Below are 15273 nucleotides of genomic sequence, written 5' to 3'. Positions count from 1 at the left end.
ATCACCCCCAATACTGAACAGGCGCTCTACAGATTCGAACGAATGCTGCGCACAAACGACAGAATTTACTGTCGTTTTTCTCCTTACCGTTGCCTACCTCATAAAGAGTTATTAGTATTTTACGTGCCCACTCTCGCTACAGCTTTCGGCACGGGTCTTCTATCCTGCCTGTAGGGGCCTCTATGGTTTACTCGCACTAGAGTCCCTGGATCCAATTCAGGGACTTTAACTCGCATACCCTTCAAGACAACACATCGCCTCATGCTCCCAAACCCGACACGCTGCACGCTACCCCTTCAAAACAGGAACCGTGTATGTCTCGAATATCTCAGACGCTAAAGCATATGCACAGCATAAAGCGCATTGCCGAGACAAAGAGAGAATCTTTCGTTCGACCTCCGTGTCACGCAAGTAACTTGGAAAATGAGTATAGAAGTTATTGAAAAAAGTATTGAAGTGAAACTACTATATACTCACCTTTCAAAGCATTTCCAATATACCAAGTTGCCCGTCAAAGTATTTAAGGTACGTACTCAACTCAAGTTACTGAACAAGTCTGCTTCTGGGTTAGCGTCGGACGTCTTCGTACACACAGGAGCGTAACGTCGTGTTCCACGCGACATGGTCGTGTCAGAACTTACAATGTGTTGGGTAATCCTGTAGTTTATTTCTTCCCAACGGTGTTACACATCAATACACAATACATTAATTTGCTACACAAGGGATGAATCCGAACAACGCCGCTCACACCGATGAACTGACGCACCCTTTCGTCTCAATACACTTGAGAATACCCTTTGGATTCTGAGTATACGGTTACAGTCTCTTTCTCTCTCGCCTGGCGCTGGCTGGCGCTTCTCACTCTTCCTTCTGGCGTCTACATCTTCATTTTTGTTTTGCTTAATCCCCTACAAATGGTAAGCGAAAGTCGGCGTATTGATTGAGGTATTTTGACTTTGTTTATTGGGGTGCGAACGCGAAGCAGACGGCGCTTGGAGACAATCGTCGGCGCTGCGCTCCCATTCGTGTGCCTGGCTTACGTCATCATGATGCTGCTATCGCCGAGGCTTCCTTAACTGCAGAAGGAGTGCGAGACTTCAAAACTCGTTTATTTAAAATGCAAGCTGTTTCCGGAACACAAACTTGTCCAAGTAGACTGTGAAGCGGTGCGGAACATTGCCGTATCGTCTTACACACGTTTCCGGATGCGATAGCCCCTTTAAGCCGCACAAACAGGGAGCACACTGCCTTTGAAGAACATGCCTCCTAGTATGCGTTACAAGATGATTTGTGCCACCAACACAGACGGAAGGTCACGTATCGCCTAATATTTCCAGATGGAACTCCTAAAATTTGATTTTTCTTCTTGTAGGAGGCACGATACGCGTAAACTGGTTTTAGATTGCACAAAAAGCGAGTTGCAATGCCTTTTACGTTGGTCTAACTCCAGGCTGTTGTCTTAAAGTCACAGTCGCATCCGGAAACGGGTCTATCAAATTGATACCATAATGTTCGGTATCGCTCGTTGGTCTACTTCACCAATTTTCATGACCGGGAACTGCTTATATATTAAAAGAACGCATTTTAAAGATCAGAGCCGTCTCCGCAGCCGCGCAGACTCCAGCGGGACCGACATCAACGTGACGTATTTATCTAAGCGAACCAGAGGGCTGCGCTGGCTGCGAGCTGTCCACTGTGTTGTTATTGTCTCCAAGTTCGTCTCCTCTGCTTTCGACACTTGTGAATAATTGGGAATTCGCTGACATTTCTTTCACTTCTGGCAGCTCCGAAGTGATCACGTCAGGCGGTGCATGTTGTTACGGTCCTGGTTGTATGAAGACGTCCACCCAGAGGTGTTTCACAAGCCGAGGTACCGCGAGACGAAGCGAAAGTGGGAAGATGCAATTTCCTGTTCATACCATGACCTACGAGAAAAACTACGAGTCTGTTCTTCGCATTTTTCCGGATACGTCTACAGCTCCACTGACATTAAGCGAATGCTCGTAGGGATTCCAGTAAAAAGGAAGCGTTTGAGGTGACACCGTGCCGACAATATTCACTAAACAAAGGCAACTACTCGGCATGCCATTGCCCGAGGTAAGTGACATTTGTTTCGCAGCCTCAATGCGCTAATGATTTGAAGATATGCTGCTACGACGACGCTTTCGCGGAATTTGTGTGTACCAGCTAGGATGTACGGCCCGTCGTAAAACAATAAAATGAGCAGGGGCTCAGCCACACACCATGCGAGAAAGATAGATAGCTGTTCCAACCTGCAACAGTAGACTGCATAAGGCAACATCTCCACTGTAGATGTGCCTCATCCAAATGGTATTATGTCATTTTATTATAAATTGATGCAACATTACGATACAGTTACACTTTTCAGAAACCCACAACTGTTTGCAACCTTGCCTTGCAGGTACTTGCAGGACCCACTTCCTGATGCCAAGTGGGGCAAGCCTCCCACCTTGTAGCACCCTCCCTCTATAACATAGTATCAGTCGTTCTTGGGGTGTGCAGGGACGAGCACGGCTGAAAGTGTGCAACTTTCATCCTTTGACGATATCAGCTGTTCCTCATCACCACCTCGAGATCCTGATGTAACAGCTGCGTCAACGTGGTATCGTGAAGCATGTGTTGTAGAAGCATAATTACAAGAATTACTAGAAGCAGTACTACTGCTGATGTTTGAAGGGAATTGTCTCAGGACGAGAGCCACTGATATATCGAACAGAGACTGTTCTTCTGGGCACCGTCCTCATCATTGGCATGGTATTTAAAGGGTTAGGTAACCCTTTAAATACCATGCCAATGATCCGGACGGTGCCTAGGAGAAATATTGGTGGCTCTCGTCATGAGGTAATTCCCTTCATACTTCCTTATACTGGTTCGCTGGATTTCTACCAGTCTACGTACTGCTGATGTTGTGCTACATGCCACAGCGATGTGACATGTATAGCATGACAAAAGCAAATTAATCTCCCTTAGTGCAGCCCGACTGCGCCCAGGATCTGAGCTTCCCCCTTTTCGAAATAACAGGGAGCTCAGATTCCGAAAAGCAAGTTCAAGTCCTGTGCTGGCAGATCTCATATCTGAATACACCTTGTCTAGTGAGGAGTACAAAAAACAGTTACAGTCACAGCCTCGCGAAATCTCGTGTGCATGTGACGTAGTTCATACTTTACACAGTATGTCCATAAGCTATTTTACATACAAAATAGCTTATCTAACTGTCTACATTTTAGATTAAATCCAGAAGAATGCTTGTATCTCATGGCTGAGTTGAGACATGTGCCGTTGGAGATAAGGAGGTGCAATAGTAAAATTTGGAGTTTTCTCACACACGAATAAGATGCAATTGGCAATAGTGAAATAGATACAATTACATTATCTGGCACAGCGATTGAGCGTGATCTCTCTGCATCCAACAATCCTATCTGCCGTGCAGTAATATTTTGAGAGCTGACGAACTAGATTTCGTTTCCTTCTTAAGACAAAAGACCCCTAGTCCAAATAAATCTGTTGCTAGTTGAACGTTCTCTGTGTTTGTTATCCTTGTCCCTGTCCACTCTCCAATATGTTGTCCAAACAGACATGCTGTATTGTTGCACTGTAAAGTTCTCAAGATAAAGCAAAATTTCAGTCATGCTTTGCTTATCCTTTTATTGTGCAGTTCAGTGTATGTCTACACCACATTACAGAGCTGAAACAAGACATGGACGGCAGGAATGAGACAGGTCTCAATGTTATGCTGTATGACATGAGTTGCACTGGACTGATCAGAAAGATTTACTTGCAGCTTGTTAGTTCACAGCACGGGATTGCTGTGGAGCAAAAGGATGCAAAGAGGAGCAATTTATATGAACGAAACCTGCATCAAATGGAATAATTGTGCGAACGGTCATAGAATTTCCACGTCCTATGAATACAGGCAATCATCTTCAAGCAGCAAGAGACAGGGGCACAAACATGCACAACAAGACTATCTACTTCACTATAGCAACTGCGTGACAGAATGCACCAAAGGCATTTCTTTTACTTTCTTTTACTTTTAGAGTGGACGCGACGGCACCACAATGCAACGGACTAATTTCGTCTTTATGATACAGTGCCTTCTGCTGATTGCCGAGCCGTCCTTCTGCTCCCCTGTTGGCACTTGCACTCAGCCATATCACCTGCTCAGCGATATCACTACAGGCAACGGAGGCCATGAACCTGAATATCTACCGTCGATCTCCGACTACGGTCCTCCATCTGCAACTGGGGTCGAAATCCATCCAACACACTTAAAGGATCGTGCACCACCTGAACTCTTCAGTCGGCGCGACGGCATCACAATGCAACGGACTAATTTCGTCTTGATGATACAGGTCAGTTTCACTTTCACCTGTCACAACAATGACATCTGTCTTTTGGTGTTGCCGCGCCCACGGCTACATATCTTGTCATGCGTTGTTTATGTATACAATACGCTTCGGATCCTGTTGCTTGGAGCCGACATTGAGCTAAACCCTGGTCCTCCAATAACACGCAGTATTGATGAGCGTCTTGATGTTATGATGGACCTGCTGCAGAACCTAAATACTGTTCAGACCGATCTACTGGCGGAGGTTAAAGCAATCCAGGAAAAACAAATAGAGTTCACAGCATCTTTGTCCGCGCCCACTTCCAAAGTGAATTTCATTATTATTTCCACTGACTCTGTGCAACCCTCTGACGACTACAAAATTATTCTCCCTCGGTTCTCCGCCTCTGTAGACTTCAGTCTCTGCTCCGTTCTCCATGCCGATGTCACCGGTAGGCCTTACACTGTGACGGACTTCAAGCTCGCTCTTCGGCCCCTTCTCCAATTCTCTGACGTAGGAGATCTGGGTCAGTGCCACTACAACCACGTCTGGCTCTTGCAGTTTAGAACCCCTGCAGCGAAAACAAGCTTCTTGTCTCACCGTGCGCTCACAGTTAAGGGCAAGAAGTGTGTCGTATTAGAGGCCACCAATGCAGTTCTTCATTTGCGATTGAACTGGGTTCCTACTGTTGTAAAGGAGCACGATATACAAGCAGCGTTTGTGAACTACGGCAACGTCGAGGCGAGAGCTAAGATCACCTGGTCCGATCCTGAGTTGGGGAACGTTGGTTCTCTTTCCCGAGCTGTAAAGCTCCGCTTGAAGAAAGATATCACGCCTGAGGACGTCCCCCATCTAATCAATATCCGTGGTAGTCAAGTGTTAGTCCTGTGCAAAGATCGGCCTCAACTTTGTCTGCGATGCAAACGCCTGGGACATATTCGTCGGGACTGCAGCGTTCCGCAATGCAGCACTTGTCGACGGTTTGGACATGAAGCCACCTTTTGTCATCAGTCTTATGCGGCTGCTGTAGCTGCTCAGGATCAAGGGACGTGGCTAATGGACCACAGTGCTGATGAGGATGCGGAGGTGATGAATGAACACCCCAGTGCCAGTGTATGGCATATGTGCGCCGGCGGCACACCCTGAGTGCAGCCCTCCGAATCTTCCCGCACCAGAAACCGGGAGAGCTGTGAATGCTGATGCTGGTGATCGGAACATTCCACGGGAACCAGTGACCCAAGCGGCATCTTTGGTTCCTGCTTCATGCGCCGGCGAGGTCGAGTGCATGAGTTCATCCTCGTGGGCGGACATTATGGACCACCGTGACGGCTCTTCGAAGCGGAAGCCATCGACGTCACCGGCTGGGGTCGTCGTCAAAGTTTAAGACCTGATCCCCCAAGCGACCCCTTGGAGCACTCGAGCGACACGCTTATTAATGAAGAGGTGACGTCTGCGGGCGACATAGATTCGTCGGACATTGCGGACGGAAATGCTGCTCGGTGGATGCTGGTGTCGCCTCGAAGGGGCCGCAGGCAACGGCATAGCTCGTCATAACACTACCTCCACACCGGCCATATTTTGTTCCCCCTTCTCTTCTGCCTTCTTCTCTTCACTCTTCTATCTCTTCTCCCTACCTGCTACTGTTCCTTCCTTACTGATTGTGTGGGCACGGACTGTCTGAGAATGTTCAGCGAACAGTGCATGAGCTAGCTTAGCTGCAGTGGAGTACAAGTCGACTACCATCTTTCAGTGGAATCCGAGGAGTTTGCCGTCTAAGCTCCCCGATTTCCGCCAGTTCGTGTGTCGGCACAAGTTCCCCTTGGTATGCATCTCCGAATGCAGGATATCCGAGTCTTTTCGCTTATCTGGCTATACAACGTACAGCTTGGGACAAAAGTTTACGGAACACGGGGTTGTCACATTTCTCCATTTGAGCGACACCCTAGCAGAAAACAGAGGTGGACGCACTCATTGAGAGATGGACAAAATAGCCGGACACCCGTTTCTTATTTGATATCTTCTTGATATGTAGCAGGGGGCCGCTCCCATGAAGAAATACGCCAATGCCGTGTTCCGTAAACTTTTGTCCCAAGCTGTACGTCTCCAAGCCTGGTGAAGGTCAAAGCTCTGCAGCCCTTTTCGTTCGCTCTAACATACCCGTCATACATAGACCCTTGCAAACGAATGGCATAGGAGAGTGCGTCAGCTGCACAGTCCGTTTGGGCCCTATGGACGTCACTGTTCTGTCTCTCTACTTGCCGCCGGCGTCAGCCTTCAACACAGACAGTCTCGAAGAAATACTTCACTCTCTTCCCCCTCCCTACGTGCTCTGCGGAGACTTTAATGCCCACAACGTTATCTAGGGAAGTACGCGCTCTGATGCGAGGGGCCGGCAGTTAGCGTCTCTGTTTGCGCGTTTGGATCTGTGGCTCCTCAATGATGGGTCACCAACATTCATTCAGGCAAATCGCCTGTCTTCGTGCTTGGACCTTACGGCAGTGTCTTCATCTATAGCGCGGCGCTTCTCGTGGCAAGTTGGTGCAGAACTCCTTGGCAGCGATCACCTCCCTGTGCTGATTAACATTCGTGGTGCGCAGCGCTCTCCACTTACACGCTGCATCAAGAGCTCCGACTGGAACGCCTTTCGGTCCACCCTTGAGTGGGCCTTCAGAGACCAGCAGCTAGAGCATCTGAGTTCTTCCTCCTTTGCTGAAGTCGTAACCGATGCGGTGACTCGCACCACAATGGCGCGCCGTGTCCCCATCGCCTTCTCAGCTATTGATGCAGAGTATGAACGGTTGCGTGCTATTCGTCGTCGGGCTGAACGGAAAGCTCGTCGTACAGGTCTCCCGTGTCACATCGCTGAAGCACGACGCATTCAGAAGGCCATACAGAGACACCTGGCCACCCTTGCAAGAAACCGCTGGCGGCGCTTGCGAGCTCTTTGTCTCCGCGGACGCCACTTTCCAGAATATGGAGCATACTCAGGGCACTCTCCACACCTGTTGCTCAAAGGCGCCCTTTTCAAGCACTCGCGCTAGAAACCTCACGCTCGGAAATCGACGTTGCAAACGAGTACTGTGCCCGTCTAACGACAGCTTCGATGTCGCAGGGATCGTCAGCTCGTGCCATTCCGGTCGTCCTGGAATCCTCGCAGGAGCAATGCCTGGATGTTCCGTTCTCCTTCATGGAGTTGGAGGCTGCCCTAAGGAAATCACCCCCTCACACCTCTCCTGGGCCTGACTGTATTACGTACAAGGCCCTCCAAAATCTACCCCTCCAATGCCGACACGCACTCCTTAGGCTCTACAATAATTGTTGGCGGGATGGTGTTTTCCCATCAGAATGGAAGAATGCAATGATAGTGCCGCTACTGAAGCCAGGCAAGTCTCCACACGCCATACACGCCATTGATGCCTTCCGCCCAATTGCCCTCACCAGCTGTGTCGGGAAGGTTATGGAACGGATGGTATCCGCACGATTGAACTGGTATTTTGAGAGCACTCGATTCTTTCCTGAAGCTATGGCTGGTTTCCGGCAAGCGCGGTCCGCGATTGACAATGTCATCGATCTCGTCTCCTCCATCCAGCAAGCAAAGTCTGATGGGCTTCTAACGGTCGCTGTCTTCCTGGATGTAGCGAAAGCATACGACAGTGTTCTCCATAATGTTGTAGTCGCGTCGCTTCAAGAAGCTGGTGTGGGCGGCTGTACCCTTACCTGGTTGCAAGCCTTCCTCTCTGACAGGTCTGTGTTCGCACGCACAGCAGATGGTGACAGTGCCAACTACTTTGTGCATCGTGGAGTTCTACAAGGGAGCGTCCTCAGCCCGCTCCTGTTTAATGTCATTGTCACGAGATGTGGTCGGGTTCGTCACCAACTCCGAGGGGATGGCCTATTAGGGACAGACCACTCCGCTCTTAGTTTAAGTTTCCCGGGCAGTGACGCCACATCGTGCAGGTAATTTGGACCTCGGCAAGAAGGAAATTGGGAGGCTAGCAAAGAGTCGACATTTGCAACATTTTACTGAGAAATACAACAAATGCTAACAACGATATCAGTGCAACAGTACTGGTGTGGTACATATCTGTCGGACTCCTGCGAAGGCGGGTGCTGGGTGCGTCTAGTGGAATGCTCGACGATGATGGGTCACGACACTCTTGCGCTGGTGGTTTCTTTGATGTCTGGAAAGTCCACAACCGCACGCGGCTCCCTTGCGATGTTCTCACTCAGTCCATCGCATCGCAGAGTTCTCACACACAAAGTCCGGAGTCGGCACCACGGCCTCAGCCGTCCTCACTTCGCGGCCACACCTTGCCAACTACCCTCTTAATCCCACTACGCTCCCAGAGGTTTTTTTCTTTTCTTTCTCCCTCTTTGTTTTTGACACTTGTTCTATGTGTGGCGCCTTAGCGTCTATAGGCCTCTTATTATGTTCCTCGGGGGGGAAGACATAGTGCGCGAAGATACGTTTCCCGTTACACACCTCGGGAAGATATACGATACACACAGGCACAACGTGCTTTTCCCTTAAACAATCCCACGGTCGGCCGAAGTCAGTCTGAGTTAATGGTTCCAACGACCGCAAGCCCAAGACTCCGGATCACTTGTACGATGGCCTCTATAAACAGAGTCCCCCACACACATACATTTTTCGCCAAACACTTCGGGGGAGCCAGACCACGGTCTGTTGCCCTATTTTTGGAGTGAGATGGCAGACGATCATGACAACTTCCCCCCATTTCAGAAAACGTTACATTGAACGTTTACCATTACTTCTTTGATCGACTGACATCTGTCCTTCACTTATCTTAAGGCCCGATATGACTCACATGATCACCCCAATGTGGTACAACTGTTGAACAAAAACATGATACAGTGAACATCTGTTGCCTTGGGTACAATTACAGGCCTCGTACAATGCTACAATACAGAACAGTATCTTAACACACATCTTATAAGTGCTTATGGAGCCCATAAAAAATCAGTCATCAAACACAAAGATAGGATAACAATCCTGATTATGCCCGCATTCAGGTCGGATACAATGTAGTTGACATACAATGTCGTTCCCACAGATAAATGATGCTCAGTTCCGAATCGCGTTCACAACAATGTTATATTACCTCAACCCTACTGAGGTAGTCTGCGCCAACGTTCTCACTACCCTTGATATATTCAACTCGGAACTCGTACTCTTGAAGTAACAAACTCCACCTGAGTATGCGGCTGTTCAAGTGCTTTGATCGATTGATGTATCTGAGTGGTTCATGGTCTGATTGCACCGTGAACTGTGTCCCGTACAAATAGATGTGAAATCTCTGTATTCCCCAAACGAGCGCGAGACCTTCACGCTCTATAGCTGAATACGCTGCCTCTCGGGGAAGAAGTTTTCGGCTGGCGTAGGCAACGGGGTGGTAGACACTTTCGTGTTCTTGAAGTAATATGGCCCCTAGGCTCACCTCCGAAGCGTCAGTTCTCAGAGTGAACGGCCGGCTGAAGTTCGGCAGCCGTAGAATAGGTGGCTCTGCCAACATTCGCTTTAGTTCCCGAAATGCCGTTTCATGCTCTGCGGTCCAGACCACCTGATTACTTTTCTGCTTCTTGGTCAGTTCCGTAAGCGGCGCCGTTATTGCGGCGTAGTTTGGGATGAATTCCCGATAATAGCCGGTGAGGCCGAGGAACGATCGCACTTGTGTTTTCGTTTTGGGCTGGGGAGCATCTCGGATCCTCTCAAGTGTTTCTGGCATCGCAGACAAGGTGCCCCGACCCAAATTATGCCCAAGAAAATTTATCTCTGCGAACCCGATTTGGCTCTTTGCTGGTCTCACTGTCAATCCCGCCGTAGCGACACGTGTCAGCACCTCTCTCAACAATTCCAAGTGCTCCTCCCATGTGTCTGTCGCCAGCAGAATATCATCGAAGTAGTGATGAACGCCGCTCATCCCGTGAAACAGCCTCTGCATCAGACGAGAAAACACTGCTGGGGCTGTTTTAATACCGAAGGGCATAAACTTGAACTGAAAGTGCCCTGCAGACGTTGAAAAAGCCGTCTTCTCTTTCGATGTTTCCGTCAATGGTATCTGCCAGTATCCCTTGACGCAGTCAAATTTCGAAAAATAACGTCTTTGCCCCACCCTTGCAAACACGATATCTGCTCGCGGGATGGGTTCTGAATCCGGCACGAGCACGTCGTTCAGGCGTCGATAATCGACGCACAGTCGGTTCGTTCCATCCGATTTCTTTACGATGACAACCGGCGAGTTGTACGCAGACACAGATCGTTCTATTATTCCCAACTGGAGCATTTTATCTACCTCATCGTCAACTATCTCTCTGGTTGCAAATGGCAGCGGGTACTGCTTTATGTTCACTGGGAGGTTCGTAGTTGTCTTCAAATCACATTCTACAAATGATGTCTTGCCCGGAATGTCAGTTAAGCAGAATGCGAACTCCCGTAAAATGTCATCTGCCTGTCCTTTCTGTTCAGCGGATAAGTCTCCACAACACGTGACGTCTTTATAGCTTTCCTTTGTTTCCAGGCTGGGCACGGGCAGATCAGTCTCATCGCCCGGATCTTGTAACGTTGCCATCCCACAAACCCATGTAGCTGATGCTTCTTCTGCCGCCTCTTTCCGTTCCTCATACCGTTTTAGCATGTTGATGTGGAAAATCTTCCTCTTTGAACCTAGATCAACCTCATAGTCTAAGTCGCTCTTTCTGCTTGTGACTGGAAATGGGCCTTTCCAGTGCACGACAAGCTTGTTGTTACTTGTGGGGAGCAATATATGAACCTTGTCATTCACCTCCAGCTTGCGCTCTTTCGCCCTGCGGTTGTAGTACCTTTCGTACTTTTCTCTCGATTGAGCCAATGCTTCGTGTGCCACCTTGCACGTATCTTCCAATCGATTCCGAAGGTCCAGCACGTACTGGTACGTTGTTTTAGTCTCAGCGTCCAAATCGGCGTTGGTCCAAATGTCTTTCAACAAGGAAAGGGGGCCCCGAACATGCCTCCCGTATAAAAGCTCAAAGGGTGAAAAACCCAAGCTTGTCTGAGGTACTTCCCTGTAGGCAAAAAGCAACGCTGCTACGTAGCGATCCCAGTCTTTGGGCCTTTCTGCACACATGCGCCGAAGCATCTGCTTAAACGTTCCGTTGAACTTTTCCACGAGGCCGTTGCGGATTGGGTGGTACGGGGTTGTAGTTAAATGTTTCACCGATAATAGGCGGTCGAATTCCCGCATCATCTCCGATGTGAAATTGGATCCCCTGTCGCTTAGAACTTCCCTGGGCACACCAACACGAGAGAACATCTCCATAAGGGCCTCGGCTACCCTCTTCGACTCTATGCTTGGCAATGCCACAGCGTCCGGGTATCTAGTGGCATAGTCTACCAAAGTGAGCAGGTACCGATTCCCGCGATCAGAAGGGGGTGAGATTGGACCGGCGATATCCACGGCGACTCTCTGGAATGGTGTGTCAATGATTGGGACACGACCCAAGGGGGCTTTCGTAACCTTTCCTTTCGGAGTCGTCTTCTGGCAGACGTCGCAGGATTTCACATATCGCTGTATGTCCTCCTGCATTCCCGGCCAGTAAAATTCTTGCGTGACACGATCAGTGGTTTTCTTTATTCCTTGGTGCCCTGACATCATACCGTCATGCGCTGCGCGCATAGCGTCTTGCCTCCGCCCCGTAGGTAGCACGAGCTGCTCAAGACAGCGCCCCGATGGCAGTGTAAATCTCCGGAAAAGTAAATCATTTTTCATGAAGAACTCCTGACTCCCTTTCGACCGCTTGCACTGGATAACCTTGCCGCGTTTGTTGAAACACGCCTTTAGACTGGAATCCTCTGTCTGTTCCTTGGCGAGGTCTGTTCCGGTACTGTGAACGGATGCGGGGACCTTCAAAGCCTTAAGCTTGGACTCTTTCCTTGCCTGGGCCCTCGTTTGCACAGCGGCACTTTTATCTGGGTCGCAACTCGGCTTGCTGTGCTGCTCTTGGACTTCTTCGTCCTGGGGGCTAACTGGTGTTTGCACCGAAATCTCGCTCTCCGTTCGCCAGTCCAAGTTCGGATCAGCAACATCTCGTACCCCGGCAATGTTTCCAAGTACCAAATCATAAAGGGGGTCATCCATACACTTGACCATCACTTCTCCCTCGTAATATGGCGTGCTTACTGTCACCCTGGCCTCGGGCAGGTATCTGATGGTGCGGTCTACCAGGTAGACAGCGCTTCGCTTTCCTGTAAAACTACCCTCCGGCACCAAGGATTTTCTAACCACGACGGTATTACTTCCCGTGTCCCGAAGAACCCTTACGTGCTGGCCCTCGACTTCTCCCGGTACAACTGGCAGTCCGTTCCCCTGAAACATTGTAGCCCTGGATGACAACGCGTTCACCACCGGCACTTGAGTGCCATCCTTTAATTCCACGTAGGGAGCGTTTCCTGGCACCGCTTGTTCTTCCGTCACGAAGCAGGAGCTCTGGCTGCCTGCGGTCGGCTGGTTGGAACAGTCGTTAGCACGATGTCCATTCTTCCCGCATTTCCAGCAGGACGTGCTCCGTTGGTTTCTGGAGAAATTACTTCGGCAGTCAGCCGCACGATGTCCAATCTTATTGCATAAGAAACACTTTACGGGGGGTCTGGAGTTCCCCTTGCTACCCGTAGGGTTATCTGCATTGGCCCTGCCTTGGGTCTCAGGTCGCTTTGGATCTGACTTTACCTGTCTCCCCAGTCTCGTTTGACGTTGTGCTTGCTGGAAATGGTCGGCCAGCTCCAACATCTCAGCTGTAGTCTTTGACTTTCTCTCCTTCAGATAAAGCGCCAAATCCTGCCTACAGTCCTTCAAAAACTGTTCAGAGAGCATCAAGTCTCGCAGGTCGCCGTACTCCTTCTTAATGCTTGCCGTTCTATCCATCGGTCGAAATAGTTTCCAAGACGCGGGTAATACTGCGATGCCGTTTCTCCGTCGGCCGGCTTGCTGTTCCGGAGCCTATCTCGAAAACCATCAGCGGTAAAACGGAATCGCTGCAACAAAGCCGTCTTGACCTTTTCGTACACCACCGAATCTGCTGGCGTTAGCCGACTAAATACGCTCAGTGCCTCACCGGTAAGACACATGCTTAGGGCAACAGCCCACTGATCCTCGGGCCATTTTTGTCCCGCTGCGATTCTTTCAAAGCGGAGAATGTACGCGTCAAGCTCGTCCTTCTTTTCATCATAGGGCGCGAGCAGCTTGTTAGGACTCAGGTTCCACATTATTCCACTTTGACTGGTCGCATTACTCTCAGACACGACAGCGCTCCCATTTTGACCTTGCTCTTGAAGTCGGAGCTTCATCTCCAAAATCTTGACTTCCATGGCGGCTGCTTCCCTAGCTCGCTCTCTTTCGGTAGCCCTTGCTTCCCGTTCACGCTTTCTTTCTTCATCTACCCACGCCCGGAGCTCTTCTCCTTCCAGACCGAACTCTCTTCCCAAGACTGTGAGTTTTTCTATCTCCATGTTTTCTTGTTACTGGCCTTCTTCTTGGCCCTCAATCACGACACTTAACAACGCTTCTCTTTCTCTCACACACTATACGACCTAGACGGCCTCCTGAAGCCTCTACTGTAGCCCTTGCACCTCTTCCGGCGCAGCTCACGAATGACTCGCCGCACGAGTTCCGTATTCTCCCAACTCAACCCTGAGTTATTCGGGTGCCCTTCCGGTACACTATCGTCACAGCTAGAACTCTCCCAGACCAAGTTGCGCGACACTGCTCGACACTGCTCAAACTCTATGCAACACAATGCTCGACAGTTTCCCAAATGGGTTCCAACTCGCACACAATCTCTCAGCAAAAGTCAACTTCGCTAGCTCCGTCTTCCACAATGACCGAGGTCCTGTCGCGGACGCCAGATTTGTCACCAGATGTGGTCGGGTTCGTCACCAACTCCGAGGGGATGGCCTATTAGGGACAGACCACTCCGCTCTTAGTTTAAGTTTCCCGGGCAGTGACGCCACATCGTGCAGGTAATTTGGACCTCGGCAAGAAGGAAATTGGGAGGCTAGCAAAGAGTCGACATTTGCAACATTTTACTGAGAAATACAACAAATGCTAACAACGATATCAGTGCAACAGTACTGGTGTGGTACATATGTGTCGGACTCCTGCGAAGGCGGGTGCTGGGTGCGTCTAGTGGAATGCTCGACGATGATGGGTCACGACACTCTTGCGCTGGTGGTTTCTTTGATGTCTGGAAAGTCCACAACCGCACGCGGCTCCCTTGCGATGTTCTCACTCAGTCCATCGCATCGCAGAGTTCTCACACACAAAGTCCGGAGTCGGCACCACGGCCTCAGCCGTCCTCACTTCGCGGCCACACCTTGCCAACTACCCTCTTAATCCCACTACGCTCCCAGAGGTTTTTTTTCTTTTCTTTCTCCCTCTTTGTTTTTGACATTTGTTCTATGTGTGGCGCCATAGCGTCTATAGGCCTCTTATTATGTTCCTCGGGGGGGAAGACATAGTGCGCGAAGATACGTTTCCCGTTACACACCTCGGGAAGATATACGATACACACAGGCACAACGTGCTTTTCCCTTAAACAATCCCACGGTCGGCCGAAGTCAGTCTGAGTTAATGGTTCCAACGACCGCAAGCCCAAGACTCCGGATCACTTGTACGATGACCTCTATAAACAGAGTCCCCCCCACACATACATTTTTCGCCAAACACTTCGGGGGAGCCAGACCACGGTCTGTTGCCCTATTTTTGGAGTGAGATGGCAGACGATCATGACAGTCATGCTGGCACATCTCCCTTTTGTTCTGCCCAAGCATACCCATATCACGATCTATGCCGATGACATTTGCATATGGACCTCTGCAGCGCGCTGTGATGCCATTCAGCGTCGTCTGCAACATGACTTAGACCTTCTTGCG

General features: G+C 49.8%; 1 protein-coding gene across 1 annotated transcript; it reads right to left on the bottom strand.

The window, feature by feature from the left end:
* Positions 1-9463: 9463 nt before the first annotated feature.
* On the bottom strand, positions 9464-13216 carry LOC135384776 (uncharacterized). The gene has a single exon (XM_064613961.1). The coding sequence runs from the start codon at positions 13214-13216 to the stop codon at positions 9464-9466; it is 3753 nt and encodes a 1250-aa protein (XP_064470031.1).
* Between the last annotated feature and the right edge of the window lie 2057 nt (positions 13217-15273).

This window comes from Ornithodoros turicata, chromosome 2, assembly GCF_037126465.1.
Source record: "Ornithodoros turicata isolate Travis chromosome 2, ASM3712646v1, whole genome shotgun sequence".
Taxonomy (NCBI): Eukaryota; Metazoa; Arthropoda; class Arachnida; order Ixodida; family Argasidae; genus Ornithodoros; species Ornithodoros turicata.
The sequence above is the reverse complement of the archived record's forward strand: the minus strand, read 5'-3'. Positions and strand labels throughout refer to the sequence as shown.

What these genes read in the sequence shown, in the direction of transcription:
- LOC135384776 (XM_064613961.1), bottom strand. Translation starts at nt 13,216, where the DNA reads ATGCTCTCTGAACAGTTTTTGAAGGACTGTAGGCAGGATTTGGCGCTT.